This window comes from Corvus hawaiiensis, chromosome 36 (assembly GCF_020740725.1).
Source record: "Corvus hawaiiensis isolate bCorHaw1 chromosome 36, bCorHaw1.pri.cur, whole genome shotgun sequence".
Classification (NCBI taxonomy): domain Eukaryota; kingdom Metazoa; phylum Chordata; class Aves; order Passeriformes; family Corvidae; genus Corvus; species Corvus hawaiiensis.
This window is the reverse complement of record NC_063248.1, coordinates 909,689-935,353: the sequence shown is the minus strand read 5'-3', so window position 1 is coordinate 935,353 and position 25,665 is coordinate 909,689. Positions and strand designations below refer to the sequence as shown.

Genomic DNA, 25,665 nt, shown 5'->3' with positions numbered 1-25,665 from the left:
TCTTTAGAACCTGATCGGTTTTGGAAGAACTATCAAGCACATCACCTTTGTCACCAATGGATTGGTCAACAACCTCAACTCCTACGGAGCAACCATTGCCGCTATGTGCAGCGGACTCACCACCTACATGGCTTACGAAGTTCACGGTGAGTGCAAGCATGGGAATTCTGAGTGTTACTGACCTGGCTTTTTCTCCTCCTGGTGAATGACCAAGGCACAATTGCTGCTCTTGCACCTTGAGGTGCACACAAACCAAGGGCTGCAGCAGTTGCACAAAGGGTTTGGCATCTCCGCAGATCAGGACTGCAACAGGGTGGTGTCACAGCCCCCAGAAATGACCCAAACCAAACCCTTACAGCTGCTTTCCACAAAGCTTAAGGGGGCTTCGATTTGGGCCCGGAGTGTTTCAACCCACACTGAGCTCCTCTGTAATGCCCAGTCAAGAAAATGGGTCATTCTAAGAACCGCTGTCCTTCAGGGCAGAGCTTGCTGACGAGTGTGATCCAGGCAGCCACCAAACCCCGGTGCTTCACAACACTAAGCCAAGCGGCTTCAATCCCTCGAGGTTTTTCTCAGTGGCAGCAGTCGCATTCCCCAGGGCTTTAATGACCTGCACTTGGTAGGATTCTTGCAGAACGTCACAGCCCATATGCCTGGGCCCGTGAACTGCCAGCAGCCTCACCCTGTAATGCCCAGCCATCGGGATTCCCAGGAGCGAGTGCCATAGAGCCCCGATTTCTGCACGGGAAATGCCAAAGGGGTTTCAAGAGCACGTCTTTGTGGGCATTCCTTGCTGAGCCACAGAGCTGGTGCTCTTTGGGCTCTCCAAGGGAATCTGTCCCTCGTACAGCTCAAACATTCCTAGTGCAGCAATCCTTCAGAACCTGCCTGGCTCTGAGCAACACCAGCACCCTCCTGCAGAAAGGCAACCACGGTCTTTCAGCTCATGGGGTTTTGTCTTTTCTTTTCTAGCTTTCCAAGGACCCCAGGTGAACTTGGGATCATGCATTACGCTCAATGTCCTGAGAGTTGTTGAGCTGAAGTACTGCAATGGCAATGGCAATGGCAATTGGAATGGTGGTTGGAATGACAATTGGACTGGCGGTTGGCAAGGCAATTGGACTGGCGGTTGGAATGGCAATTGGACTGGACCTTTCCCGGTGAGAAAACCTTAGCCCTTACCTTTCTTGAATCAAATGGGGGGGCTCCAGAGCTGCTGCCCAAAGCCAAGCCTGATGCCCTTCTGGCCTGGCATCTCCTCTTTCGAGAGCTTCCTGCTCGAGGGTGTAGATGCTGAAACAGAGCCGTGGGTCAGCAGAGGTTTCCATCCAAGACCTTGAGCCTGGATGGACTGTGGCCAGTGGTCTTGCACGCATCAACCTCCAAAGGCACCAGATGACAGCTGTCAGATGCAGCAATGATTCACTGAATGCTTGAAAAGAATTCTTAGGGCCTTTGCCCAACAGCACAGCCTTGATTCTGGGTCCTTTGGAAAAGAATGAGGGCAGTGCCGGCACTGTCCTGGGGCCAGCGCTTCTTCTATTGTAGCAGGGATTTTTCTAAAGCTTTGGGGACATCACTGTCTCCCTTCAAAGGCCAAACGTCTTCTTTCCCTTGGCTTTTCAGTCTCAGCAGATTCCCGGCATCCCAGGCAACAACACGCAAGTCATCATTGGTGGCCAGTCCCAAATCGTGATCATCAACAGGCAATGGCGTGTGGCAGTCATTGAGCAAAACAGCATCAGCGGGTCCTGGAAAACCATCTGGAACTACAACACGGTGAGTGGCAGGGGGGCTGCTCGTTCACAAAGCCGACGAGGAGACTGGCTCCTGCTCCAGCGGGCCCAGGAATGGGGCTTGTTTCTGTATTCTGAATGTTTGGAGTCCACGATGTGGGGTAGAAAGTCTCAGCATTTGTTACGGTTTCCATCCCGACTTCATCCCACTGTTAACAGTTGGAAAATGTAAATGTTGAGTGCTCGATGACTTGATTTTACAGGGCGTCATTGCAACCAAAGTCACGCAACAGAACGCCTGCTACATTTCCGTCATGAACAGAAACGAGATGCCCCGCTTTGATAATCTGGCCCGCCTGGCACAAGAGAGCAGGGTAAGATTCCTAAGGAGTAGCAGCTTCCTGACCCTGGGGATCAGCGGGCCGTTTCTTCATGTGCTTTTTCTTTATGGAAACGATTAGGTTGTCACTAGTGGCAGGCTTTCCTTTCTCTCAACAGTAGTGTAGATTGGAAAATTGTTGTAGGAATGCTTTGCCAAAAGAAGAAAGGGGCTGCATCGTTCCCTCCCCCAGCTCCGCTTTCTCTGAGAACCTTGAGAGGGCGTGCGAGGGAACACCAGCAGCCAGGGAATTGGGCCAGGCCACAAAGCACTCCAGGAGGAAAAGAGAGCGGCAATTCCTTTGAAACAACGCCGCGAGAGCCGTTCAGAAAGACTCGTCCCGCTAGAGCAGCCAGGGCTCTCAGAGAGGTCTTAAGCACCACTTAAGCAAATAGTCCGAGAGCAAATGGATCTGCCCGGGCTTGCTGCTGCCCTCTTTGGCTCCCGTTTAGAACGGGCTGCAGCAAGACACTTCTGCTGCCGGCCTTCCAGCCGACAGCCCGAGTGCCTCTGAGGGCCGAGGGCAGGGACTGAGCAAATGCTTTGCAAGGAGCCCAGCACTGGCTACACAGAGCGGCCACACTCCTCTTCTCCTCTTCAGCGCTTTCCTTGCGCTGCCACTTCCCCTCGGGCTCCCTGCACCTTGACTCCCTTAGAACGAGCTCTGCCTTTGCAGCTGCCTTCAAGGCTTGCTAGTGCTCCCACAGGCCCCAAGGGGATTGAAAGGTGTCCCTAAAGGCAGTTGGGACTCAAACAGCCAGCCCCGAGTCCTCATTCCAGACCTAGGAATAGGCCTAGCAGGAACCAGATCCCAGCACTGAGCTTGCTCAATGCTGCTATTTGATCTTTAGAACCTGATCGGTTTTGGAAGAACTACCAAGCACATCACCTTTGTCACCAATGGATTGGTCAACAACCTCAACTCCTACGGAGCAACCATTGCCGCTATGTGCAGCGGACTCACCACCTACATGGCTTACGAAGTTCACGGTGAGTGCAAGCATGGGAATTCTGAGTGTTACTGACCTGGCTTTTTCTCCTCCTGGTGAATGACCAAGGCACAATTGCTGCTCTTGCACCTTGAGGTGCACACAAACCAAGGGCTGCAGCAGTTGCACAAAGGGTTTGGCATCTCCGCAGATCAGGACTGCAACAGGGTGGTGTCACAGCCCCCAGAAATGACCCAAACCAAACCCTTACAGCTGCTTTCCACAAAGCTTAAGGGGGCTTCGATTTGGGCCCGGAGTGTTTCAACCCACACTGAGCTCCTCTGTAATGCCCAGTCAAGAAAATGGGTCATTCTAAGAACCGCTGTCCTTCAGGGCAGAGCTTGCTGACGAGTGTGATCCAGGCAGCCACCAAACCCCGGTGCTTCACAACACTAAGCCAAGCGGCTTCAATCCCTCGAGGTTTTTCTCAGTGGCAGCAGTCGCATTCCCCAGGGCTTTAATGACCTGCACTTGGTAGGATTCTTGCAGAACGTCACAGCCCATATGCCTGGGCCCGTGAACTGCCAGCAGCCTCACCCTGTAATGCCCAGCCATCGGGATTCCCAGGAGCGAGTGCCATAGAGCCCCGATTTCTGCACGGGAAATGCCAAAGGGGTTTCAAGAGCACGTCTTTGTGGGCATTCCTTGCTGAGCCACAGAGCTGGTGCTCTTTGGGCTCTCCAAGGGAATCTGTCCCTCGTACAGCTCAAACATTCCTAGTGCAGCAATCCTTCAGAACCTGCCTGGCTCTGAGCAACACCAGCACCCTCCTGCAGAAAGGCAACCACGGTCTTTCAGCTCATGGGGTTTTGTCTTTTCTTTTCTAGCTTTCCAAGGACCCCAGGTGAACTTGGGATCATGCATTACGCTCAATGTCCTGAGAGTTGTTGAGCTGAAGTACTGCAATGGCAATGGCAATGGCAATTGGAATGGTGGTTGGAATGACAATTGGACTGGCGGTTGGCAAGGCAATTGGACTGGCGGTTGGAATGGCAATTGGACTGGACCTTTCCCGGTGAGAAAACCTTAGCCCTTACCTTTCTTGAATCAAATGGGGGGGCTCCAGAGCTGCTGCCCAAAGCCAAGCCTGATGCCCTTCTGGCCTGGCATCTCCTCTTTCGAGAGCTTCCTGCTCGAGGGTGCAGATGCTGAAACAGAGCCGTGGGTCAGCAGAGGTTTCCATCCAAGACCTTGAGCCTGGATGGACTGTGGCCAGTGGTCTTGCACGCATCAACCTCCAAAGGCACCAGATGACAGCTGTCAGATGCAGCAATGATTCACTGAATGCTTGAAAAGAATTCTTAGGGCCTTTGCCCAACAGCACAGCCTTGATTCTGGGTCCTTTGGAAAAGAATGAGGGCAGTGCCGGCACTATCCTGGGGCCAGCGCTTCTTCTATTGTAGCAGGGATTTTTCTAAAGCTTTGGGGACATCACTGTCTCCCTTCAAAGGCCAAACGTCTTCTTTCCCTTGGCTTTTCAGTCTCAGCAGATTCCCGGCATCCCAGGCAACAACACGCAAGTCATCATTGGTGGCCAGTCCCAAATCGTGATCATCAACAGGCAATGGCATGTGGCAGTCATTGAGCAAAACAGCATCAGCGGGTCCTGGAAAACCATCTGGAACTACAACACGGTGAGTGGCAGGGGGGCTGCTCGTTCACAAAGCCGACGAGGAGACTGGCTCCTGCTCCAGCGGGCCCAGGAATGGGGCTTGTTTCTGTATTCTGAATGTTTGGAGTCCACGATGTGGGGTAGAAACTCTCAGCATTTGTAACGGTTTCCATCTCGACTTCATCCCACTGTTAACAGTTGGAAAATGTAAATGTTGAGTGCTCGATGACTTGATTTTACAGGGCGTCATTGCAACCAAAGTCACGCAACAGAACGCCTGCTACATTTCCGTCATGAACAGAAACGAGATGCCCCGCTTTGATAATCTGGCCCGCCTGGCACAAGAGAGCAGGGTAAGATTCCTAAGGAGTAGCAGCTTCCTGACCCTGGGGATCAGCGGGCCGTTTCTTCATGTGCTTTTTCTTTATGGAAACGATTAGGTTGTCACTAGTGGCAGGCTTTCCTTTCTCTCAACAGTAGTGTAGATTGGAAAATTGTTGTAGGAATGCTTTGCCAAAAGAAGAAAGGGGCTGCATCGTTCCCTCCCCCAGCTCCGCTTTCTCTGAGAACCTTGAGAGGGCGTGCGAGGGAACACCAGCAGCCAGGAATTGGGCCAGGCCACAAAGCACTCCAGGAGGAAAAGAGAGCGGCAATTCCTTTGAAACAACGCCGCGAGAGCCGTTCAGAAAGACTCGTCCCGCTAGAGCAGCCAGGGCTCTCAGAGAGGTCTTAAGCACCACTTAAGCAAATAGTCCGAGAGCAAATGGATCTGCCCGGGCTAGCTGCTGCCCTCTTTGGCTCCCGTTTAGAACGGCTGCAGCAAGACACTTCTGCTGCCGGCCTTCCAGCCGACAGCCCGAGTGCCTCTGAGGGCCGAGGGCAGGGACTGAGAGCAAATGCTTTGCAAGGAGCCCAGCACTGGCTACACAGAGCGGCCACACTCCTCTTCTCCTCTTCAGCGCTTTCCTTGCGCTGCCACTTCCCCTCGGGCTCCCTGCACCTTGACTCCCTTAGAACGAGCTCTGCCTTTGCAGCTGCCTTCAAGGCTTGCTAGTGCTCCCACAGGCCCCAAGGGGATTGAAAGGTGTCCCTAAAGGCAGTTGGGACTCAAACAGCCAGCCCCGAGTCCTCATTCCAGACCTAGGAATAGGCCTAGCAGGAACCAGATCCCAGCACTGAGCTTGCTCAATGCTGCTATTTGATCTTTAGAACCTGATCGGTTTTGGAAGAACTATCAAGCACATCACCTTTGTCACCAATGGATTGGTCAACAACCTCAACTCCTACGGAGCAACCATTGCCGCTATGTGCAGCGGACTCACCACCTACATGGCTTACGAAGTTCACGGTGAGTGCAAGCATGGGAATTCTGAGTGTTACTGACCTGGCTTTTTCTCCTCCTGGTGAATGACCAAGGCACAATTGCTGCTCTTGCACCTTGAGGTGCACACAAACCAAGGGCTGCAGCAGTTGCACAAAGGGTTTGGCATCTCCGCAGATCAGGACTGCAACAGGGTGGTGTCACAGCCCCCAGAAATGACCCAAACCAAACCCTTACAGCTGCTTTCCACAAAGCTTAAGGGGGCTTCGATTTGGGCCCGGAGTGTTTCAACCCACACTGAGCTCCTCTGTAATGCCCAGTCAAGAAAATGGGTCATTCTAAGAACCGCTGTCCTTCAGGGCAGAGCTTGCTGACGAGTGTGATCCAGGCAGCCACCAAACCCCGGTGCTTCACAACACTAAGCCAAGCGGCTTCAATCCCTCGAGGTTTTTCTCAGTGGCAGCAGTCGCATTCCCCAGGGCTTTAATGACCTGCACTTGGTAGGATTCTTGCAGAACGTCACAGCCCATATGCCTGGGCCCGTGCACTGCCAGCAGCCTCACCCTGTAATGCCCAGCCATCGGGATTCCCAGGAGCGAGTGCCATAGAGCCCCGATTTCTGCACGGGAAATGCCAAAGGGGTTTCAAGAGCACGTCTTTGTGGGCATTCCTTGCTGAGCCACAGAGCTGGTGCTCTTTGGGCTCTCCAAGGGAATCTGTCCCTCGTACAGCTCAAACATTCCTAGTGCAGCAATCCTTCAGAACCTGCCTGGCTCTGAGCAACACCAGCACCCTCCTGCAGAAAGGCAACCACGGTCTTTCAGCTCATGGGGTTTTGTCTTTTCTTTTCTAGCTTTCCAAGGACCCCAGGTGAACTTGGGATCATGCATTACGCTCAATGTCCTGAGAGTTGTTGAGCTGAAGTACTGCAATGGCAATGGCAATGGCAATTGGAATGGTGGTTGGAATGACAATTGGACTGGCGGTTGGCAAGGCAATTGGACTGGCGGTTGGAATGGCAATTGGACTGGACCTTTCCCGGTGAGAAAACCTTAGCCCTTACCTTTCTTGAATCAAATGGGGGGGCTCCAGAGCTGCTGCCCAAAGCCAAGCCTGATGCCCTTCTGGCCTGGCATCTCCTCTTTCGAGAGCTTCCTGCTCGAGGGTGTAGATGCTGAAACAGAGCCGTGGGTCAGCAGAGGTTTCCATCCAAGACCTTGAGCCTGGATGGACTGTGGCCAGTGGTCTTGCACGCATCAACCTCCAAAGGCACCAGATGACAGCTGTCAGATGCAGCAATGATTCACTGAATGCTTGAAAAGAATTCTTAGGGCCTTTGCCCAACAGCACAGCCTTGATTCTGGGTCCTTTGGAAAAGAATGAGGGCAGTGCCGGCACTGTCCTGGGGCCAGCGCTTCTTCTATTATAGCAGGGATTTTTCTAAAGCTTTGGGGACATCACTGTCTCCCTTCAAAGGCCAAACGTCTTCTTTCCCTTGGCTTTTCAGTCTCAGCAGATTCCTGGCATCCCAGGCAACAACACGCAAGTCATCATTGGTGGCCAGTCCCAAATCGTGATCATCAACAGGCAATGGCGTGTGGCAGTCATTGAGCAAAACAGCATCAGCGGGTCCTGGAAAACCATCTGGAACTACAACACGGTGAGTGGCAGGGGGGCTGCTCGTTCACAAAGCCGACGAGGAGACTGGCTCCTGCTCCAGCGGGCCCAGGAACGGGGCATGTTTCTGTATTTTGAATGTTTGGAGTCCACGATGTGGGGTAGAAACTCTCAGCATTTGTAACAGTTTCCATCCCGACTTCATCCCACTGTTAACAGTTGGAAAATGTAAATGTTGAGTGCTCGATGACTTGATTTTACAGGGCGTCATTGCAACCAAAGTCACGCAACAGAACGCCTGCTACATTTCCGTCATGAACAGAAACGAGATGCCCCGCTTTGATAATCTGGCCCGCCTGGCACAAGAGAGCAGGGTAAGATTCCTAAGGAGTAGCAGCTTCCTGACCCTGGGGATCAGCGGGCCGTTTCTTCATGTGCTTTTTCTTTATGGAAACGATTAGGTTGTCACTAGTGGCAGGCTTTCCTTTCTCTCAACAGTAGTGTAGATTGGAAAATTGTTGTAGGAATGCTTTGCCAAAAGAAGAAAGGGGCTGCATCGTTCCCTCCCCCAGCTCCGCTTTCTCTGAGAACCTTGAGAGGGCGTGCGAGGGAACACCAGCAGCCAGGGAATTGGGCCAGGCCACAAAGCACTCCAGGAGGAAAAGAGAGCGGCAATTCCTTTGAAACAACGCCGCGAGAGCCGTTCAGAAAGACTCGTCCCGCTAGAGCAGCCAGGGCTCTCAGAGAGGTCTTAAGCACCACTTAAGCAAATAGTCCGAGAGCAAATGGATCTGCCCGGGCTTGCTGCTGCCCTCTTTGGCTCCCGTTTAGAACGGGCTGCAGCAAGACACTTCTGCTGCCGGCCTTCCAGCCGACAGCCCGAGTGCCTCTGAGGGCCGAGGGCAGGGACTGAGCAAATGCTTTGCAAGGAGCCCAGCACTGGCTACACAGAGCGGCCACACTCCTCTTCTCCTCTTCAGCGCTTTCCTTGCGCTGCCACTTCCCCTCGGGCTCCCTGCACCTTGACTCCCTTAGAACGAGCTCTGCCTTTGCAGCTGCCTTCAAGGCTTGCTAGTGCTCCCACAGGCCCCAAGGGGATTGAAAGGTGTCCCTAAAGGCAGTTGGGACTCAAACAGCCAGCCCCGAGTCCTCATTCCAGACCTAGGAATAGGCCTAGCAGGAACCAGATCCCAGCACTGAGCTTGCTCAATGCTGCTATTTGATCTTTAGAACCTGATCGGTTTTGGAAGAACTACCAAGCACATCACCTTTGTCACCAATGGATTGGTCAACAACCTCAACTCCTACGGAGCAACCATTGCCGCTATGTGCAGCGGACTCACCACCTACATGGCTTACGAAGTTCACGGTGAGTGCAAGCATGGGAATTCTGAGTGTTACTGACCTGGCTTTTTCTCCTCCTGGTGAATGACCAAGGCACAATTGCTGCTCTTGCACCTTGAGGTGCACACAAACCAAGGGCTGCAGCAGTTGCACAAAGGGTTTGGCATCTCCGCAGATCAGGACTGCAACAGGGTGGTGTCACAGCCCCCAGAAATGACCCAAACCAAACCCTTACAGCTGCTTTCCACAAAGCTTAAGGGGGCTTCGATTTGGGCCCGGAGTGTTTCAACCCACACTGAGCTCCTCTGTAATGCCCAGTCAAGAAAATGGGTCATTCTAAGAACCGCTGTCCTTCAGGGCAGAGCTTGCTGACGAGTGTGATCCAGGCAGCCACCAAACCCCGGTGCTTCACAACACTAAGCCAAGCGGCTTCAATCCCTCGAGGTTTTTCTCAGTGGCAGCAGTCGCATTCCCCAGGGCTTTAATGACCTGCACTTGGTAGGATTCTTGCAGAACGTCACAGCCCATATGCCTGGGCCCGTGAACTGCCAGCAGCCTCACCCTGTAATGCCCAGCCATCGGGATTCCCAGGAGCGAGTGCCATAGAGCCCCGATTTCTGCACGGGAAATGCCAAAGGGGTTTCAAGAGCACGTCTTTGTGGGCATTCCTTGCTGAGCCACAGAGCTGGTGCTCTTTGGGCTCTCCAAGGGAATCTGTCCCTCGTACAGCTCAAACATTCCTAGTGCAGCAATCCTTCAGAACCTGCCTGGCTCTGAGCAACACCAGCACCCTCCTGCAGAAAGGCAACCACGGTCTTTCAGCTCATGGGGTTTTGTCTTTTCTTTTCTAGCTTTCCAAGGACCCCAGGTGAACTTGGGATCATGCATTACGCTCAATGTCCTGAGAGTTGTTGAGCTGAAGTACTGCAATGGCAATGGCAATGGCAATTGGAATGGTGGTTGGAATGACAATTGGACTGGCGGTTGGCAAGGCAATTGGACTGGCGGTTGGAATGGCAATTGGACTGGACCTTTCCCGGTGAGAAAACCTTAGCCCTTACCTTTCTTGAATCAAATGGGGGGGCTCCAGAGCTGCTGCCCAAAGCCAAGCCTGATGCCCTTCTGGCCTGGCATCTCCTCTTTCGAGAGCTTCCTGCTCGAGGGTGCAGATGCTGAAACAGAGCCGTGGGTCAGCAGAGGTTTCCATCCAAGACCTTGAGCCTGGATGGACTGTGGCCAGTGGTCTTGCACGCATCAACCTCCAAAGGCACCAGATGACAGCTGTCAGATGCAGCAATGATTCACTGAATGCTTGAAAAGAATTCTTAGGGCCTTTGCCCAACAGCACAGCCTTGATTCTGGGTCCTTTGGAAAAGAATGAGGGCAGTGCCGGCACTGTCCTGGGGCCAGCGCTTCTTCTATTGTAGCAGGGATTTTTCTAAAGCTTTGGGGACATCACTGTCTCCCTTCAAAGGCCAAACGTCTTCTTTCCCTTGGCTTTTCAGTCTCAGCAGATTCCCGGCATCCCAGGCAACAACACGCAAGTCATCATTGGTGGCCAGTCCCAAATCGTGATCATCAACAGGCAATGGCGTGTGGCAGTCATTGAGCAAAACAGCATCAGCGGGTCCTGGAAAACCATCTGGAACTACAACACGGTGAGTGGCAGGGGGGCTGCTCGTTCACAAAGCCGACGAGGAGACTGGCTCCTGCTCCAGCGGGCCCAGGAACGGGGCATGTTTCTGTATTTTGAATGTTTGGAGTCCACGATGTGGGGTAGAAACTCTCAGCATTTGTAACAGTTTCCATCCCGACTTCATCCCACTGTTAACAGTTGGAAAATGTAAATGTTGAGTGCTCGATGACTTGATTTTACAGGGCGTCATTGCAACCAAAGTCACGCAACAGAACGCCTGCTACATTTCCGTCATGAACAGAAACGAGATGCCCCGCTTTGATAATCTGGCCCGCCTGGCACAAGAGAGCAGGGTAAGATTCCTAAGGAGTAGCAGCTTCCTGACCCTGGGGATCAGCGGGCCGTTTCTTCATGTGCTTTTTCTTTATGGAAACGATTAGGTTGTCACTAGTGGCAGGCTTTCCTTTCTCTCAACAGTAGTGTAGATTGGAAAATTGTTGTAGGAATGCTTTGCCAAAAGAAGAAAGGGGCTGCATCGTTCCCTCCCCCAGCTCCGCTTTCTCTGAGAACCTTGAGAGGGCGTGCGAGGGAACACCAGCAGCCAGGGAATTGGGCCAGGCCACAAAGCACTCCAGGAGGAAAAGAGAGCGGCAATTCCTTTGAAACAACGCCGCGAGAGCCGTTCAGAAAGACTCGTCCCGCTAGAGCAGCCAGGGCTCTCAGAGAGGTCTTAAGCACCACTTAAGCAAATAGTCCGAGAGCAAATGGATCTGCCCGGGCTTGCTGCTGCCCTCTTTGGCTCCCGTTTAGAACGGGCTGCAGCAAGACACTTCTGCTGCCGGCCTTCCAGCCGACAGCCCGAGTGCCTCTGAGGGCCGAGGGCAGGGACTGAGCAAATGCTTTGCAAGGAGCCCAGCACTGGCTACACAGAGCGGCCACACTCCTCTTCTCCTCTTCAGCGCTTTCCTTGCGCTGCCACTTCCCCTCGGGCTCCCTGCACCTTGACTCCCTTAGAACGAGCTCTGCCTTTGCAGCTGCCTTCAAGGCTTGCTAGTGCTCCCACAGGCCCCAAGGGGATTGAAAGGTGTCCCTAAAGGCAGTTGGGACTCAAACAGCCAGCCCCGAGTCCTCATTCCAGACCTAGGAATAGGCCTAGCAGGAACCAGATCCCAGCACTGAGCTTGCTCAATGCTGCTATTTGATCTTTAGAACCTGATCGGTTTTGGAAGAACTACCAAGCACATCACCTTTGTCACCAATGGATTGGTCAACAACCTCAACTCCTACGGAGCAACCATTGCCGCTATGTGCAGCGGACTCACCACCTACATGGCTTACGAAGTTCACGGTGAGTGCAAGCATGGGAATTCTGAGTGTTACTGACCTGGCTTTTTCTCCTCCTGGTGAATGACCAAGGCACAATTGCTGCTCTTGCACCTTGAGGTGCACACAAACCAAGGGCTGCAGCAGTTGCACAAAGGGTTTGGCATCTCCGCAGATCAGGACTGCAACAGGGTGGTGTCACAGCCCCCAGAAATGACCCAAACCAAACCCTTACAGCTGCTTTCCACAAAGCTTAAGGGGGCTTCGATTTGGGCCCGGAGTGTTTCAACCCACACTGAGCTCCTCTGTAATGCCCAGTCAAGAAAATGGGTCATTCTAAGAACCGCTGTCCTTCAGGGCAGAGCTTGCTGACGAGTGTGATCCAGGCAGCCACCAAACCCCGGTGCTTCACAACACTAAGCCAAGCGGCTTCAATCCCTCGAGGTTTTTCTCAGTGGCAGCAGTCGCATTCCCCAGGGCTTTAATGACCTGCACTTGGTAGGATTCTTGCAGAACGTCACAGCCCATATGCCTGGGCCCGTGAACTGCCAGCAGCCTCACCCTGTAATGCCCAGCCATCGGGATTCCCAGGAGCGAGTGCCATAGAGCCCCGATTTCTGCACGGGAAATGCCAAAGGGGTTTCAAGAGCACGTCTTTGTGGGCATTCCTTGCTGAGCCACAGAGCTGGTGCTCTTTGGGCTCTCCAAGGGAATCTGTCCCTCGTACAGCTCAAACATTCCTAGTGCAGCAATCCTTCAGAACCTGCCTGGCTCTGAGCAACACCAGCACCCTCCTGCAGAAAGGCAACCACGGTCTTTCAGCTCATGGGGTTTTGTCTTTTCTTTTCTAGCTTTCCAAGGACCCCAGGTGAACTTGGGATCATGCATTACGCTCAATGTCCTGAGAGTTGTTGAGCTGAAGTACTGCAATGGCAATGGCAATGGCAATTGGAATGGTGGTTGGAATGACAATTGGACTGGCGGTTGGCAAGGCAATTGGACTGGCGGTTGGAATGGCAATTGGACTGGACCTTTCCCGGTGAGAAAACCTTAGCCCTTACCTTTCTTGAATCAAATGGGGGGGCTCCAGAGCTGCTGCCCAAAGCCAAGCCTGATGCCCTTCTGGCCTGGCATCTCCTCTTTCGAGAGCTTCCTGCTCGAGGGTGCAGATGCTGAAACAGAGCCGTGGGTCAGCAGAGGTTTCCATCCAAGACCTTGAGCCTGGATGGACTGTGGCCAGTGGTCTTGCACGCATCAACCTCCAAAGGCACCAGATGACAGCTGTCAGATGCAGCAATGATTCACTGAATGCTTGAAAAGAATTCTTAGGGCCTTTGCCCAACAGCACAGCCTTGATTCTGGGTCCTTTGGAAAAGAATGAGGGCAGTGCCGGCACTGTCCTGGGGCCAGCGCTTCTTCTATTGTAGCAGGGATTTTTCTAAAGCTTTGGGGACATCACTGTCTCCCTTCAAAGGCCAAACGTCTTCTTTCCCTTGGCTTTTCAGTCTCAGCAGATTCCCGGCATCCCAGGCAACAACACGCAAGTCATCATTGGTGGCCAGTCCCAAATCGTGATCATCAACAGGCAATGGCGTGTGGCAGTCATTGAGCAAAACAGCATCAGCGGGTCCTGGAAAACCATCTGGAACTACAACACGGTGAGTGGCAGGGGGGCTGCTCGTTCACAAAGCCGACGAGGAGACTGGCTCCTGCTCCAGCGGGCCCAGGAACGGGGCATGTTTCTGTATTTTGAATGTTTGGAGTCCACGATGTGGGGTAGAAACTCTCAGCATTTGTAACGGTTTCCATCCCGACTTCATCCCACTGTTAACAGTTGGAAAATGTAAATGTTGAGTGCTCGATGACTTGATTTTACAGGGCGTCATTGCAACCAAAGTCACGCAACAGAACGCCTGCTACATTTCCGTCATGAACAGAAACGAGATGCCCCGCTTTGATAATCTGGCCCGCCTGGCACAAGAGAGCAGGGTAAGATTCCTAAGGAGTAGCAGCTTCCTGACCCTGGGGATCAGCGGGCCGTTTCTTCATGTGCTTTTTCTTTATGGAAACGATTAGGTTGTCACTAGTGGCAGGCTTTCCTTTCTCTCAACAGTAGTGTAGATTGGAAAATTGTTGTAGGAATGCTTTGCCAAAAGAAGAAAGGGGCTGCATCGTTCCCTCCCCCAGCTCCGCTTTCTCTGAGAACCTTGAGAGGGCGTGCGAGGGAACACCAGCAGCCAGGGAATTGGGCCAGGCCACAAAGCACTCCAGGAGGAAAAGAGAGCGGCAATTCCTTTGAAACAACGCCGCGAGAGCCGTTCAGAAAGACTCGTCCCGCTAGAGCAGCCAGGGCTCTCAGAGAGGTCTTAAGCACCACTTAAGCAAATAGTCCGAGAGCAAATGGATCTGCCCGGGCTTGCTGCTGCCCTCTTTGGCTCCCGTTTAGAACGGGCTGCAGCAAGACACTTCTGCTGCCGGCCTTCCAGCCGACAGCCCGAGTGCCTCTGAGGGCCGAGGGCAGGGACTGAGCAAATGCTTTGCAAGGAGCCCAGCACTGGCTACACAGAGCGGCCACACTCCTCTTCTCCTCTTCAGCGCTTTCCTTGCGCTGCCACTTCCCCTCGGGCTCCCTGCACCTTGACTCCCTTAGAACGAGCTCTGCCTTTGCAGCTGCCTTCAAGGCTTGCTAGTGCTCCCACAGGCCCCAAGGGGATTGAAAGGTGTCCCTAAAGGCAGTTGGGACTCAAACAGCCAGCCCCGAGTCCTCATTCCAGACCTAGGAATAGGCCTAGCAGGAACCAGATCCCAGCACTGAGCTTGCTCAATGCTGCTATTTGATCTTTAGAACCTGATCGGTTTTGGAAGAACTACCAAGCACATCACCTTTGTCACCAATGGATTGGTCAACAACCTCAACTCCTACGGAGCAACCATTGCCGCTATGTGCAGCGGACTCACCACCTACATGGCTTACGAAGTTCACGGTGAGTGCAAGCATGGGAATTCTGAGTGTTACTGACCTGGCTTTTTCTCCTCCTGGTGAATGACCAAGGCACAATTGCTGCTCTTGCACCTTGAGGTGCACACAAACCAAGGGCTGCAGCAGTTGCACAAAGGGTTTGGCATCTCCGCAGATCAGGACTGCAACAGGGTGGTGTCACAGCCCCCAGAAATGACCCAAACCAAACCCTTACAGCTGCTTTCCACAAAGCTTAAGGGGGCTTCGATTTGGGCCCGGAGTGTTTCAACCCACACTGAGCTCCTCTGTAATGCCCAGTCAAGAAAATGGGTCATTCTAAGAACCGCTGTCCTTCAGGGCAGAGCTTGCTGACGAGTGTGATCCAGGCAGCCACCAAACCCCGGTGCTTCACAACACTAAGCCAAGCGGCTTCAATCCCTCGAGGTTTTTCTCAGTGGCAGCAGTCGCATTCCCCAGGGCTTTAATGACCTGCACTTGGTAGGATTCTTGCAGAACGTCACAGCCCATATGCCTGGGCCCGTGAACTGCCAGCAGCCTCACCCTGTAATGCCCAGCCATCGGGATTCCCAGGAGCGAGTGCCATAGAGCCCCGATTTCTGCACGGGAAATGCCAAAGGGGTTTCAAGAGCACGTCTTTGTGGGCATTCCTTGCTGAGCCACAGAGCTGGTGCTCTTTGGGCTCTCCAAGGGAATCTGTCCCTCGTACAGCTCAAACATTCCTAGTGCAGCAATCCTTCAGAACCTGCCTGGCTCTGAGCAACACCAGCACCCTCCTGCAGAAAGGCAACCACGGTCTTTCAGCTCATGGGGTTTTGTCTTTTCTTTTCTAGCTTTCCAAGGACCCCAGGTGAACTTGGGATCATGCATTACGCTCAATGTCCTGAGAGTTGTTGAGCTGAAGTACTGCAATGGCAATGGCAATGGCAATTGGAATGGTGGTTGGAATGACAATTGGACTGGCGGTTGGCAAGGCAATTGGACTGGCGGTTGGAATGGCAATTGGACTGGACCTTTCCCGGTGAGAAAACCTTAGCCCTTACCTTTCTTGAATCAAATGGGGGGGCTCCAGAGCTGCTGCCCAAAGCCAAGCCTGATGCCCTTCTGGCCTGGCATCTCCTCTTTCGAGAGCTTCCTGCTCGAGGGTGTAGATGCTGAAACAGAGCCGTGGGTCAGCAGAGGTTTCCATCCAAGACCTTGAGCCTGGATGGACTGTGGCCAGTGGTCTTGCACGCATCAACCTCCAAAGGCACCAGATGACAGCTGTCAGATGCAGCAATGATTCACTGAATGCTTGAAAAGAATTCTTAGGGCCTTTGCCCAACAGCACAGCCTTGATTCTGGGTCCTTTGGAAAAGAATGAGGGCAGTGCCGGCACTGTCCTGGGGCCAGCGCTTCTTCTATTGTAGCAGGGATTTTTCTAAAGCTTTGGGGACATCACTGTCTCCCTTCAAAGGCCAAACGTCTTCTTTCCCTTGGCTTTTCAGTCTCAGCAGATTCCCGGCATCCCAGGCAACAACACGCAAGTCATCATTGGTGGCCAGTCCCAAATCGTGATCATCAACAGGCAATGGCGTGTGGCAGTCATTGAGCAAAACAGCATCAGCGGGTCCTGGAAAACCATCTGGAACTACAACACGGTGAGTGGCAGGGGGGCTGCTCGTTCACAAAGCCGACGAGGAGACTGGCTCCTGCTCCAGCGGGCCCAGGAACGGGGCATGTTTCTGTATTTTGAATGTTTGGAGTCCACGATGTGGGGTAGAAACTCTCAGCATTTGTAACGGTTTCCATCCCGACTTCATCCCACTGTTAACAGTTGGAAAATGTAAATGTTGAGTGCTCGATGACTTGATTTTACAGGGCGTCATTGCAACCAAAGTCACGCAACAGAACGCCTGCTACATTTCCGTCATGAACAGAAACGAGATGCCCCGCTTTGATAATCTGGCCCGCCTGGCACAAGAGAGCAGGGTAAGATTCCTAAGGAGTAGCAGCTTCCTGACCCTGGGGATCAGCGGGCCGTTTCTTCATGTGCTTTTTCTTTATGGAAACGATTAGGTTGTCACTAGTGGCAGGCTTTCCTTTCTCTCAACAGTAGTGTAGATTGGAAAATTGTTGTAGGAATGCTTTGCCAAAAGAAGAAAGGGGCTGCATCGTTCCCTCCCCCAGCTCCGCTTTCTCTGAGAACCTTGAGAGGGCGTGCGAGGGAACACCAGCAGCCAGGGAATTGGGCCAGGCCACAAAGCACTCCAGGAGGAAAAGAGAGCGGCAATTCCTTTGAAACAACGCCGCGAGAGCCGTTCAGAAAGACTCGTCCCGCTAGAGCAGCCAGGGCTCTCAGAGAGGTCTTAAGCACCACTTAAGCAAATAGTCCGAGAGCAAATGGATCTGCCCGGGCTTGCTGCTGCCCTCTTTGGCTCCCGTTTAGAACGGGCTGCAGCAAGACACTTCTGCTGCCGGCCTTCCAGCCGACAGCCCGAGTGCCTCTGAGGGCCGAGGGCAGGGACTGAGCAAATGCTTTGCAAGGAGCCCAGCACTGGCTACACAGAGCGGCCACACTCCTCTTCTCCTCTTCAGCGCTTTCCTTGCGCTGCCACTTCCCCTCGGGCTCCCTGCACCTTGACTCCCTTAGAACGAGCTCTGCCTTTGCAGCTGCCTTCAAGGCTTGCTAGTGCTCCCACAGGCCCCAAGGGGATTGAAAGGTGTCCCTAAAGGCAGTTGGGACTCAAACAGCCAGCCCCGAGTCCTCATTCCAGACCTAGGAATAGGCCTAGCAGGAACCAGATCCCAGCACTGAGCTTGCTCAATGCTGCTATTTGATCTTTAGAACCTGATCGGTTTTGGAAGAACTATCAAGCACATCACCTTTGTCACCAATGGATTGGTCAACAACCTCAACTCCTACGGAGCAACCATTGCCGCTATGTGCAGCGGACTCACCACCTACATGGCTTACGAAGTTCACGGTGAGTGCAAGCATGGGAATTCTGAGTGTTACTGACCTGGCTTTTTCTCCTCCTGGTGAATGACCAAGGCACAATTGCTGCTCTTGCACCTTGAGGTGCACACAAACCAAGGGCTGCAGCAGTTGCACAAAGGGTTTGGCATCTCCGCAGATCAGGACTGCAACAGGGTGGTGTCACAGCCCCCAGAAATGACCCAAACCAAACCCTTACAGCTGCTTTCCACAAAGCTTAAGGGGGCTTCGATTTGGGCCCGGAGTGTTTCAACCCACACTGAGCTCCTCTGTAATGCCCAGTCAAGAAAATGGGTCATTCTAAGAACCGCTGTCCTTCAGGGCAGAGCTTGCTGACGAGTGTGATCCAGGCAGCCACCAAACCCCGGTGCTTCACAACACTAAGCCAAGCGGCTTCAATCCCTCGAGGTTTTTCTCAGTGGCAGCAGTCGCATTCCCCAGGGCTTTAATGACCTGCACTTGGTAGGATTCTTGCAGAACGTCACAGCCCATATGCCTGGGCCCGTGAACTGCCAGCAGCCTCACCCTGTAATGCCCAGCCATCGGGATTCCCAGGAGCGAGTGCCATAGAGCCCCGATTTCTGCACGGGAAATGCCAAAGGGGTTTCAAGAGCACGTCTTTGTGGGCATTCCTTGCTGAGCCACAGAGCTGGTGCTCTTTGGGCTCTCCAAGGGAATCTGTCCCTCGTACAGCTCAAACATTCCTAGTGCAGCAATCCTTCAGAACCTGCCTGGCTCTGAGCAACACCAGCACCCTCCTGCAGAAAGGCAACCACGGTCTTTCAGCTCATGGGGTTTTGTCTTTTCTTTTCTAGCTTTCCAAGGACCCCAGGTGAACTTGGGATCATGCATTACGCTCAATGTCCTGAGAGTTGTTGAGCTGAAGTACTGCAATGGCAATGGCAATGGCAATTGGAATGGTGGTTGGAATGACAATTGGACTGGCGGTTGGCAAGGCAATTGGACTGGCGGTTGGAATGGCAATTGGACTGGACCTTTCCCGGTGAGAAAACCTTAGCCCTTACCTTTCTTGAATCAAATGGGGGGGCTCCAGAGCTGCTGCCCAAAGCCAAGCCTGATGCCCTTCTGGCCTGGCATCTCCTCTTTCGAGAGCTTCCTGCTCGAGGGTGTAGATGCTGAAACAGAGCCGTGGGTCAGCAGAGGTTTCCATCCAAGACCTTGAGCCTGGATTGACTGTGGCCAGTGGTCTTGCACGCATCAACCTCCAAAGGCACCAGATGACAGCTGTCAGATGCAGCAATGATTCACTGAATGCTTGAAAAGAATTCTTAGGGCCTTTGCCCAACAGCACAGCCTTGATTCTGGGTCCTTTGGAAAAGAATGAGGGCAGTGCCGGCACTGTCCTGGGGCCAGCGCTTCTTCTATTGTAGCAGGGATTTTTCTAAAGCTTTGGGGACATCACTGTCTCCCTTCAAAGGCCAAACGTCTTCTTTCCCTTGGCTTTTCAGTCTCAGCAGATTCCCGGCATCCCAGGCAACAACACGCAAGTCATCATTGGTGGCCAGTCCCAAATCGTGATCATCAACAGGCAATGGCGTGTGGCAGTCATTGAGCAAAACAGCATCAGCGGGTCCTGGAAAACCATCTGGAACTACAACACGGTGAGTGGCAGGGGGGCTGCTCGTTCACAAAGCCGACGAGGAGACTGGCTCCTGCTCCAGCGGGCCCAGGAACGGGGCATGTTTCTGTATTTTGAATGTTTGGAGTCCACGATGTGGGGTAGAAACTCTCAGCATTTGTAACGGTTTCCATCCCGACTTCATCCCACTGTTAACAGTTGGAAAATGTAAATGTTGAGTGCTCGATGACTTGATTTTACAGGGCGTCATTGCAACCAAAGTCACGCAACAGAACGCCTGCTACATTTCCGTCATGAACAGAAACGAGATGCCCCGCTTTGATAATCTGGCCCGCCTGGCACAAGAGAGCAGGGTAAGATTCCTAAGGAGTAGCAGCTTCCTGACCCTGGGGATCAGCGGGCCGTTTCTTCATGTGCTTTTTCTTTATGGAAACGATTAGGTTGTCACTAGTGGCAGGCTTTCCTTTCTCTCAACAGTAGTGTAGATTGGAAAATTGTTGTAGGAATGCTTTGCCAAAAGAAGAAAGGGGCTGCATCGTTCCCTCCCCCAGCTCCGCTTTCTCTGAGAACCTTGAGAGGGCGTGCGAGGGAACACCAGCAGCCAGGGAATTGGGCCAGGCCACAAAGCACTCCAGGAGGAAAAGAGAGCGGCAATTCCTTTGAAACAACGCCGCGAGAGCCGTTCAGAAAGACTCGTCCCGCTAGAGCAGCCAGGGCTCTCAGAGAGGTCTTAAGCACCACTTAAGCAAATAGTCCGAGAGCAAATGGATCTGCCCGGGCTTGCTGCTGCCCTCTTTGGCTCCCGTTTAGAACGGGCTGCAGCAAGACACTTCTGCTGCCGGCCTTCCAGCCGACAGCCCGAGTGCCTCTGAGGGCCGAGGGCAGGGACTGAGCAAATGCTTTGCAAGGAGCCCAGCACTGGCTACACAGAGCGGCCACACTCCTCTTCTCCTCTTCAGCGCTTTCCTTGCGCTGCCACTTCCCCTCGGGCTCCCTGCACCTTGACTCCCTTAGAACGAGCTCTGCCTTTGCAGCTGCCTTCAAGGCTTGCTAGTGCTCCCACAGGCCCCAAGGGGATTGAAAGGTGTCCCTAAAGGCAGTTGGGACTCAAACAGCCAGCCCCGAGTCCTCATTCCAGACCTAGGAATAGGCCTAGCAGGAACCAGATCCCAGCACTGAGCTTGCTCAATGCTGCTATTTGATCTTTAGAACCTGATCGGTTTTGGAAGAACTACCAAGCACATCACCTTTGTCACCAATGGATTGGTCAACAACCTCAACTCCTACGGAGCAACCATTGCCGCTATGTGCAGCGGACTCACCACCTACATGGCTTACGAAGTTCACGGTGAGTGCAAGCATGGGAATTCTGAGTGTTACTGACCTGGCTTTTTCTCCTCCTGGTGAATGACCAAGGCACAATTGCTGCTCTTGCACCTTGAGGTGCACACAAACCAAGGGCTGCAGCAGTTGCACAAAGGGTTTGGCATCTCTGCAGATCAGGACTGCAACAGGGTGGTGTCACAGCCCCCAGAAATGACCCAAACCAAACCCTTACAGCTGCTTTCCACAAAGCTTAAGGGGGCTTCGATTTGGGCCCGGAGTGTTTCAACCCACACTGAGCTCCCCTGTAATGCCCAGTCAAGAAAATGGGTCATTCTAAGAACCGCTGTCCTTCAGGGCAGAGCTTGCTGACGAGTGTGATCCAGGCAGCCACCAAACCCCGGTGCTTCACAACACTAAGCCAAGCGGCTTCAATCCCTCGAGGTTTTTCTCAGTGGCAGCAGTCGCATTCCCCAGGGCTTTAATGACCTGCACTTGGTAGGATTCTTGCAGAACGTCACAGCCCATATGCCTGGGCCCGTGAACTGCCAGCAGCCTCACCCTGTAATGCCCAGCCATCGGGATTCCCAGGAGCGAGTGCCATAGAGCCCCGATTTCTGCACGGGAAATGCCAAAGGGGTTTCAAGAGCACGTCTTTGTGGGCATTCCTTGCTGAGCCACAGAGCTGGTGCTCTTTGGGCTCTCCAAGGGAATCTGTCCCTCGTACAGCTCAAACATTCCTAGTGCAGCAATCCTTCAGAACCTGCCTGGCTCTGAGCAACACCAGCACCCTCCTGCAGAAAGGCAACCACGGTCTTTCAGCTCATGGGGTTTTGTCTTTTCTTTTCTAGCTTTCCAAGGACCCCAGGTGAACTTGGGATCATGCATTACGCTCAATGTCCTGAGAGTTGTTGAGCTGAAGTACTGCAATGGCAATGGCAATGGCAATTGGAATGGTGGTTGGAATGACAATTGGACTGGCGGTTGGCAAGGCAATTGGACTGGCGGTTGGAATGGCAATTGGACTGGACCTTTCCCGGTGAGAAAACCTTAGCCCTTACCTTTCTTGAATCAAATGGGGGGGCTCCAGAGCTGCTGCCCAAAGCCAAGCCTGATGCCCTTCTGGCCTGGCATCTCCTCTTTCGAGAGCTTCCTGCTCGAGGGTGTAGATGCTGAAACAGAGCCGTGGGTCAGCAGAGGTTTCCATCCAAGACCTTGAGCCTGGATGGACTGTGGCCAGTGGTCTTGCACGCATCAACCTCCAAAGGCACCAGATGACAGCTGTCAGATGCAGCAATGATTCACTGAATGCTTGAAAAGAATTCTTAGGGCCTTTGCCCAACAGCACAGCCTTGATTCTGGGTCCTTTGGAAAAGAATGAGGGCAGTGCCGGCACTGTCCTGGGGCCAGCGCTTCTTCTATTGTAGCAGGGATTTTTCTAAAGCTTTGGGGACATCACTGTCTCCCTTCAAAGGCCAAACGTCTTCTTTCCCTTGGCTTTTCAGTCTCAGCAGATTCCCGGCATCCCAGGCAACAACACGCAAGTCATCATTGGTGGCCAGTCCCAAATCGTGATCATCAACAGGCAATGGCGTGTGGCAGTCATTGAGCAAAACAGCATCAGCGGGTCCTGGAAAACCATCTGGAACTACAACACGGTGAGTGGCAGGGGGGCTGCTCGTTCACAAAGCCGACGAGGAGACTGGCTCCTGCTCCAGCGGGCCCAGGAACGGGGCATGTTTCTGTATTTTGAATGTTTGGAGTCCACGATGTGGGGTAGAAACTCTCAGCATTTGTAACGGTTTCCATCCCGACTTCATCCCACTGTTAACAGTTGGAAAATGTAAATGTTGAGTGCTCGATGACTTGATTTTACAGGGCGTCATTGCAACCAAAGTCACGCAACAGAACGCCTGCTACATTTCCGTCATGAACAGAAACGAGATGCCCCGCTTTGATAATCTGGCCCGCCTGGCACAAGAGAGCAGGGTAAGATTCCTAAGGAGTAGCAGCTTCCTGACCCTGGGGATCAGCGGGCCGTTTCTTCATGTGCTTTTTCTTTATGGAAACGATTAGGTTGTCACTAGTGGCAGGCTTTCCTTTCTCTCAACAGTAGTGTAGATTGGAAAATTGTTGTAGGAATGCTTTGCCAAAAGAAGAAAGGGGCTGCATCGTTCCCTCCCCCAGCTCCGCTTTCTCTGAGAACCTTGAGAGGGCGTGCGAGGGAACACCAGCAGCCAGGGAATTGGGCCAGGCCACAAAGCACTCCAGGAGGAAAAGAGAGCGGCAATTCCTTTGAAACAACGCCGCGAGAGCCGTTCAGAAAGACTCGTCCCGCTAGAGCAGCCAGGGCTCTCAGAGAGGTCTTAAGCACCACTTAAGCAAATAGTCCGAGAGCAAATGGATCTGCCCGGGCTTGCTGCTGCCCTCTTTGGCTCCCGTTTAGAACGGGCTGCAGCAAGACACTTCTGCTGCCGGCCTTCCAGCCGACAGCCCGAGTGCCTCTGAGGGCCGAGGGCAGGGACTGAGCAAATGCTTTGCAAGGAGCCCAGCACTGGCTACACAGAGCGGCCACACTCCTCTTCTCCTCTTCAGCGCTTTCCTTGCGCTGCCACTTCCCCTCGGGCTCCCTGCACCTTGACTCCCTTAGAACGAGCTCTGCCTTTGCAGCTGCCTTCAAGGCTTGCTAGTGCTCCCACAGGCCCCAAGGGGATTGAAAGGTGTCCCTAAAGGCAGTTGGGACTCAAACAGCCAGCCCCGAGTCCTCATTCCAGACCTAGGAATAGGCCTAGCAGGAACCAGATCCCAGCACTGAGCTTGCTCAATGCTGCTATTTGATCTTTAGAACCTGATCGGTTTTGGAAGAACTACCAAGCACATCACCTTTGTCACCAATGGATTGGTCAACAACCTCAACTCCTACGGAGCAACCATTGCCGCTATGTGCAGCGGACTCACCACCTACATGGCTTACGAAGTTCACGGTGAGTGCAAGCATGGGAATTCTGAGTGTTACTGACCTGGCTTTTTCTCCTCCTGGTGAATGACCAAGGCACAATTGTTGCTCTTGCACCTTGAGGTGCACACAAACCAAGGGCTGCAGCAGTTGCACAAAGGGTTTGGCATCTCCGCAGATCAGGACTGCAACAGGGTGGTGTCACAGCCCCCAGAAATGACCCAAACCAAACCCTTACAGCTGCTTTCCACAAAGCTTAAGGGGGCTTCGATTTGGGCCCGGAGTGTTTCAACCCACACTGAGCTCCTCTGTAATGCCCAGTCAAGAAAATGGGTCATTCTAAGAACCGCTGTCCTTCAGGGCAGAGCTTGCTGACGAGTGTGATCCAGGCAGCCACCAAACCCCGGTGCTTCACAACACTAAGCCAAGCGGCTTCAATCCCTCGAGGTTTTTCTCAGTGGCAGCAGTCGCATTCCCCAGGGCTTTAATGACCTGCACTTGGTAGGATTCTTGCAGAACGTCACAGCCCATATGCCTGGGCCCGTGAACTGCCAGCAGCCTCACCCTGTAATGCCCAGCCATCGGGATTCCCAGGAGCGAGTGCCATAGAGCCCCGATTTCTGCACGGGAAATGCCAAAGGGGTTTCAAGAGCACGTCTTTGTGGGCATTCCTTGCTGAGCCACAGAGCTGGTGCTCTTTGGGCTCTCCAAGGGAATCTGTCCCTCGTACAGCTCAAACATTCCTAGTGCAGCAATCCTTCAGAACCTGCCTGGCTCTGAGCAACACCAGCACCCTCCTGCAGAAAGGCAACCACGGTCTTTCAGCTCATGGGGTTTTGTCTTTTCTTTTCTAGCTTTCCAAGGACCCCAGGTGAACTTGGGATCATGCATTACGCTCAATGTCCTGAGAGTTGTTGAGCTGAAGTACTGCAATGGCAATGGCAATGGCAATTGGAATGGTGGTTGGAATGACAATTGGACTGGCGGTTGGCAAGGCAATTGGACTGGCGGTTGGCAAGGCAGTTGGTCTGGCGGTTGGAATGGCAATTGGACTGGACCTTTCCCGGTGAGAAAACCTTAGCCCTTACCTTTCTTGAATCAAATGGGGGGGCTCCAGAGCTGCTGCCCAAAGCCAAGCCTGATGCCCTTCTGGCCTGGCATCTCCTCTTTCGAGAGCTTCCTGCTCGAGGGTGCACATGCTGAAACAGAGCCGTGGGTCAGCAGAGGTTTCCATCCAAGACCTTGAGCCTGGATTGACTGTGGCCAGTGGTCTTGCACGCATCAACCTCCAAAGGCACCAGATGACAGCTGTCAGATGCAGCAATGATTCACTGAATGCTTGAAAAGAATTCTTAGGGCCTTTGCCCAACACCACAGGTTTTATTTTGGTTTTTTTTGAAAATGTCTGTCCCTCATTTGAAAATATATCTCCACTGCCATCTCTCCCTAGACTCTAGCACTTGTTATTTTTTTGCAGGTATTTAAAGTAAATATTTGGTCTTCGAACTAGCTACTTTCATAGTCTTAAAATATTTTATGTGGTTTTCTAATCTCAGCAGACGAATAACAACCAGCAAATCATTACTGGCGGAGATTCCCAAATCTCCATCTCTGGTGGGAACTCTCACATCTCCATCTCTGGTGTCTCACAAAGCATGAATATCAACAGTCAAACACAAGAGGCAATTTTTGAGCAAAAGAGTAACCATTTGTCCTGGAAAACCATCTGGAACTACAACACGGTGAGTGGCAGGGAGGGTGCTTGTTCAAAAAGTATATGAGGGGACTGGCTCCTGGCACAGCTGGCCCAGGGACAGGGCTTGTTCTCCTTATCCTAAAGTGTGGAGTCCATGATATGGGGTAGAAACTGTTGGC

At 52.9% G+C, this 25,665-nt stretch overlaps 1 protein-coding gene across 16 annotated transcripts in view; it reads left to right on the top strand.

The window, feature by feature from the left end:
- The window catches only part of LOC125319131, a 114,277-nt gene that overhangs the window by 52,412 nt on the left and 36,200 nt on the right, over positions 1–25,665 (top strand). For 7 of the 16 annotated variants that reach the window (XM_048290154.1, XM_048290153.1, XM_048290150.1 and 4 more), the window contains 35 exons: positions 8–146; positions 973–1,160; positions 1,627–1,779; positions 2,000–2,110; positions 2,967–3,105; positions 3,932–4,119; positions 4,586–4,738; positions 4,959–5,069; positions 5,926–6,064; positions 6,891–7,078; positions 7,545–7,697; positions 7,918–8,028; positions 8,885–9,023; positions 9,850–10,037; positions 10,504–10,656; positions 10,877–10,987; positions 11,844–11,982; positions 12,809–12,996; positions 13,463–13,615; positions 13,836–13,946; positions 14,803–14,941; positions 15,768–15,955; positions 16,422–16,574; positions 16,795–16,905; positions 17,762–17,900; positions 18,727–18,914; positions 19,381–19,533; positions 19,754–19,864; positions 20,721–20,859; positions 21,686–21,873; positions 22,340–22,492; positions 22,713–22,823; positions 23,680–23,818; positions 24,645–24,856; positions 25,347–25,532. In XM_048290154.1, coding sequence (XP_048146111.1) covers positions 8–146; positions 973–1,160; positions 1,627–1,779; positions 2,000–2,110; positions 2,967–3,105; positions 3,932–4,119; positions 4,586–4,738; positions 4,959–5,069; positions 5,926–6,064; positions 6,891–7,078; positions 7,545–7,697; positions 7,918–8,028; positions 8,885–9,023; positions 9,850–10,037; positions 10,504–10,656; positions 10,877–10,987; positions 11,844–11,982; positions 12,809–12,996; positions 13,463–13,615; positions 13,836–13,946; positions 14,803–14,941; positions 15,768–15,955; positions 16,422–16,574; positions 16,795–16,905; positions 17,762–17,900; positions 18,727–18,914; positions 19,381–19,533; positions 19,754–19,864; positions 20,721–20,859; positions 21,686–21,873; positions 22,340–22,492; positions 22,713–22,823; positions 23,680–23,818; positions 24,645–24,856; positions 25,347–25,532 — 5,265 coding nt within the window. The remainder of the gene's footprint in view (positions 1–7; positions 147–972; positions 1,161–1,626; positions 1,780–1,999; positions 2,111–2,966; positions 3,106–3,931; positions 4,120–4,585; positions 4,739–4,958; positions 5,070–5,925; positions 6,065–6,890; positions 7,079–7,544; positions 7,698–7,917; positions 8,029–8,884; positions 9,024–9,849; positions 10,038–10,503; positions 10,657–10,876; positions 10,988–11,843; positions 11,983–12,808; positions 12,997–13,462; positions 13,616–13,835; positions 13,947–14,802; positions 14,942–15,767; positions 15,956–16,421; positions 16,575–16,794; positions 16,906–17,761; positions 17,901–18,726; positions 18,915–19,380; positions 19,534–19,753; positions 19,865–20,720; positions 20,860–21,685; positions 21,874–22,339; positions 22,493–22,712; positions 22,824–23,679; positions 23,819–24,644; positions 24,857–25,346; positions 25,533–25,665) is intronic. The other 9 variants (XM_048290158.1, XM_048290166.1, XM_048290160.1 and 6 more) reach the window with 6 other exon arrangements.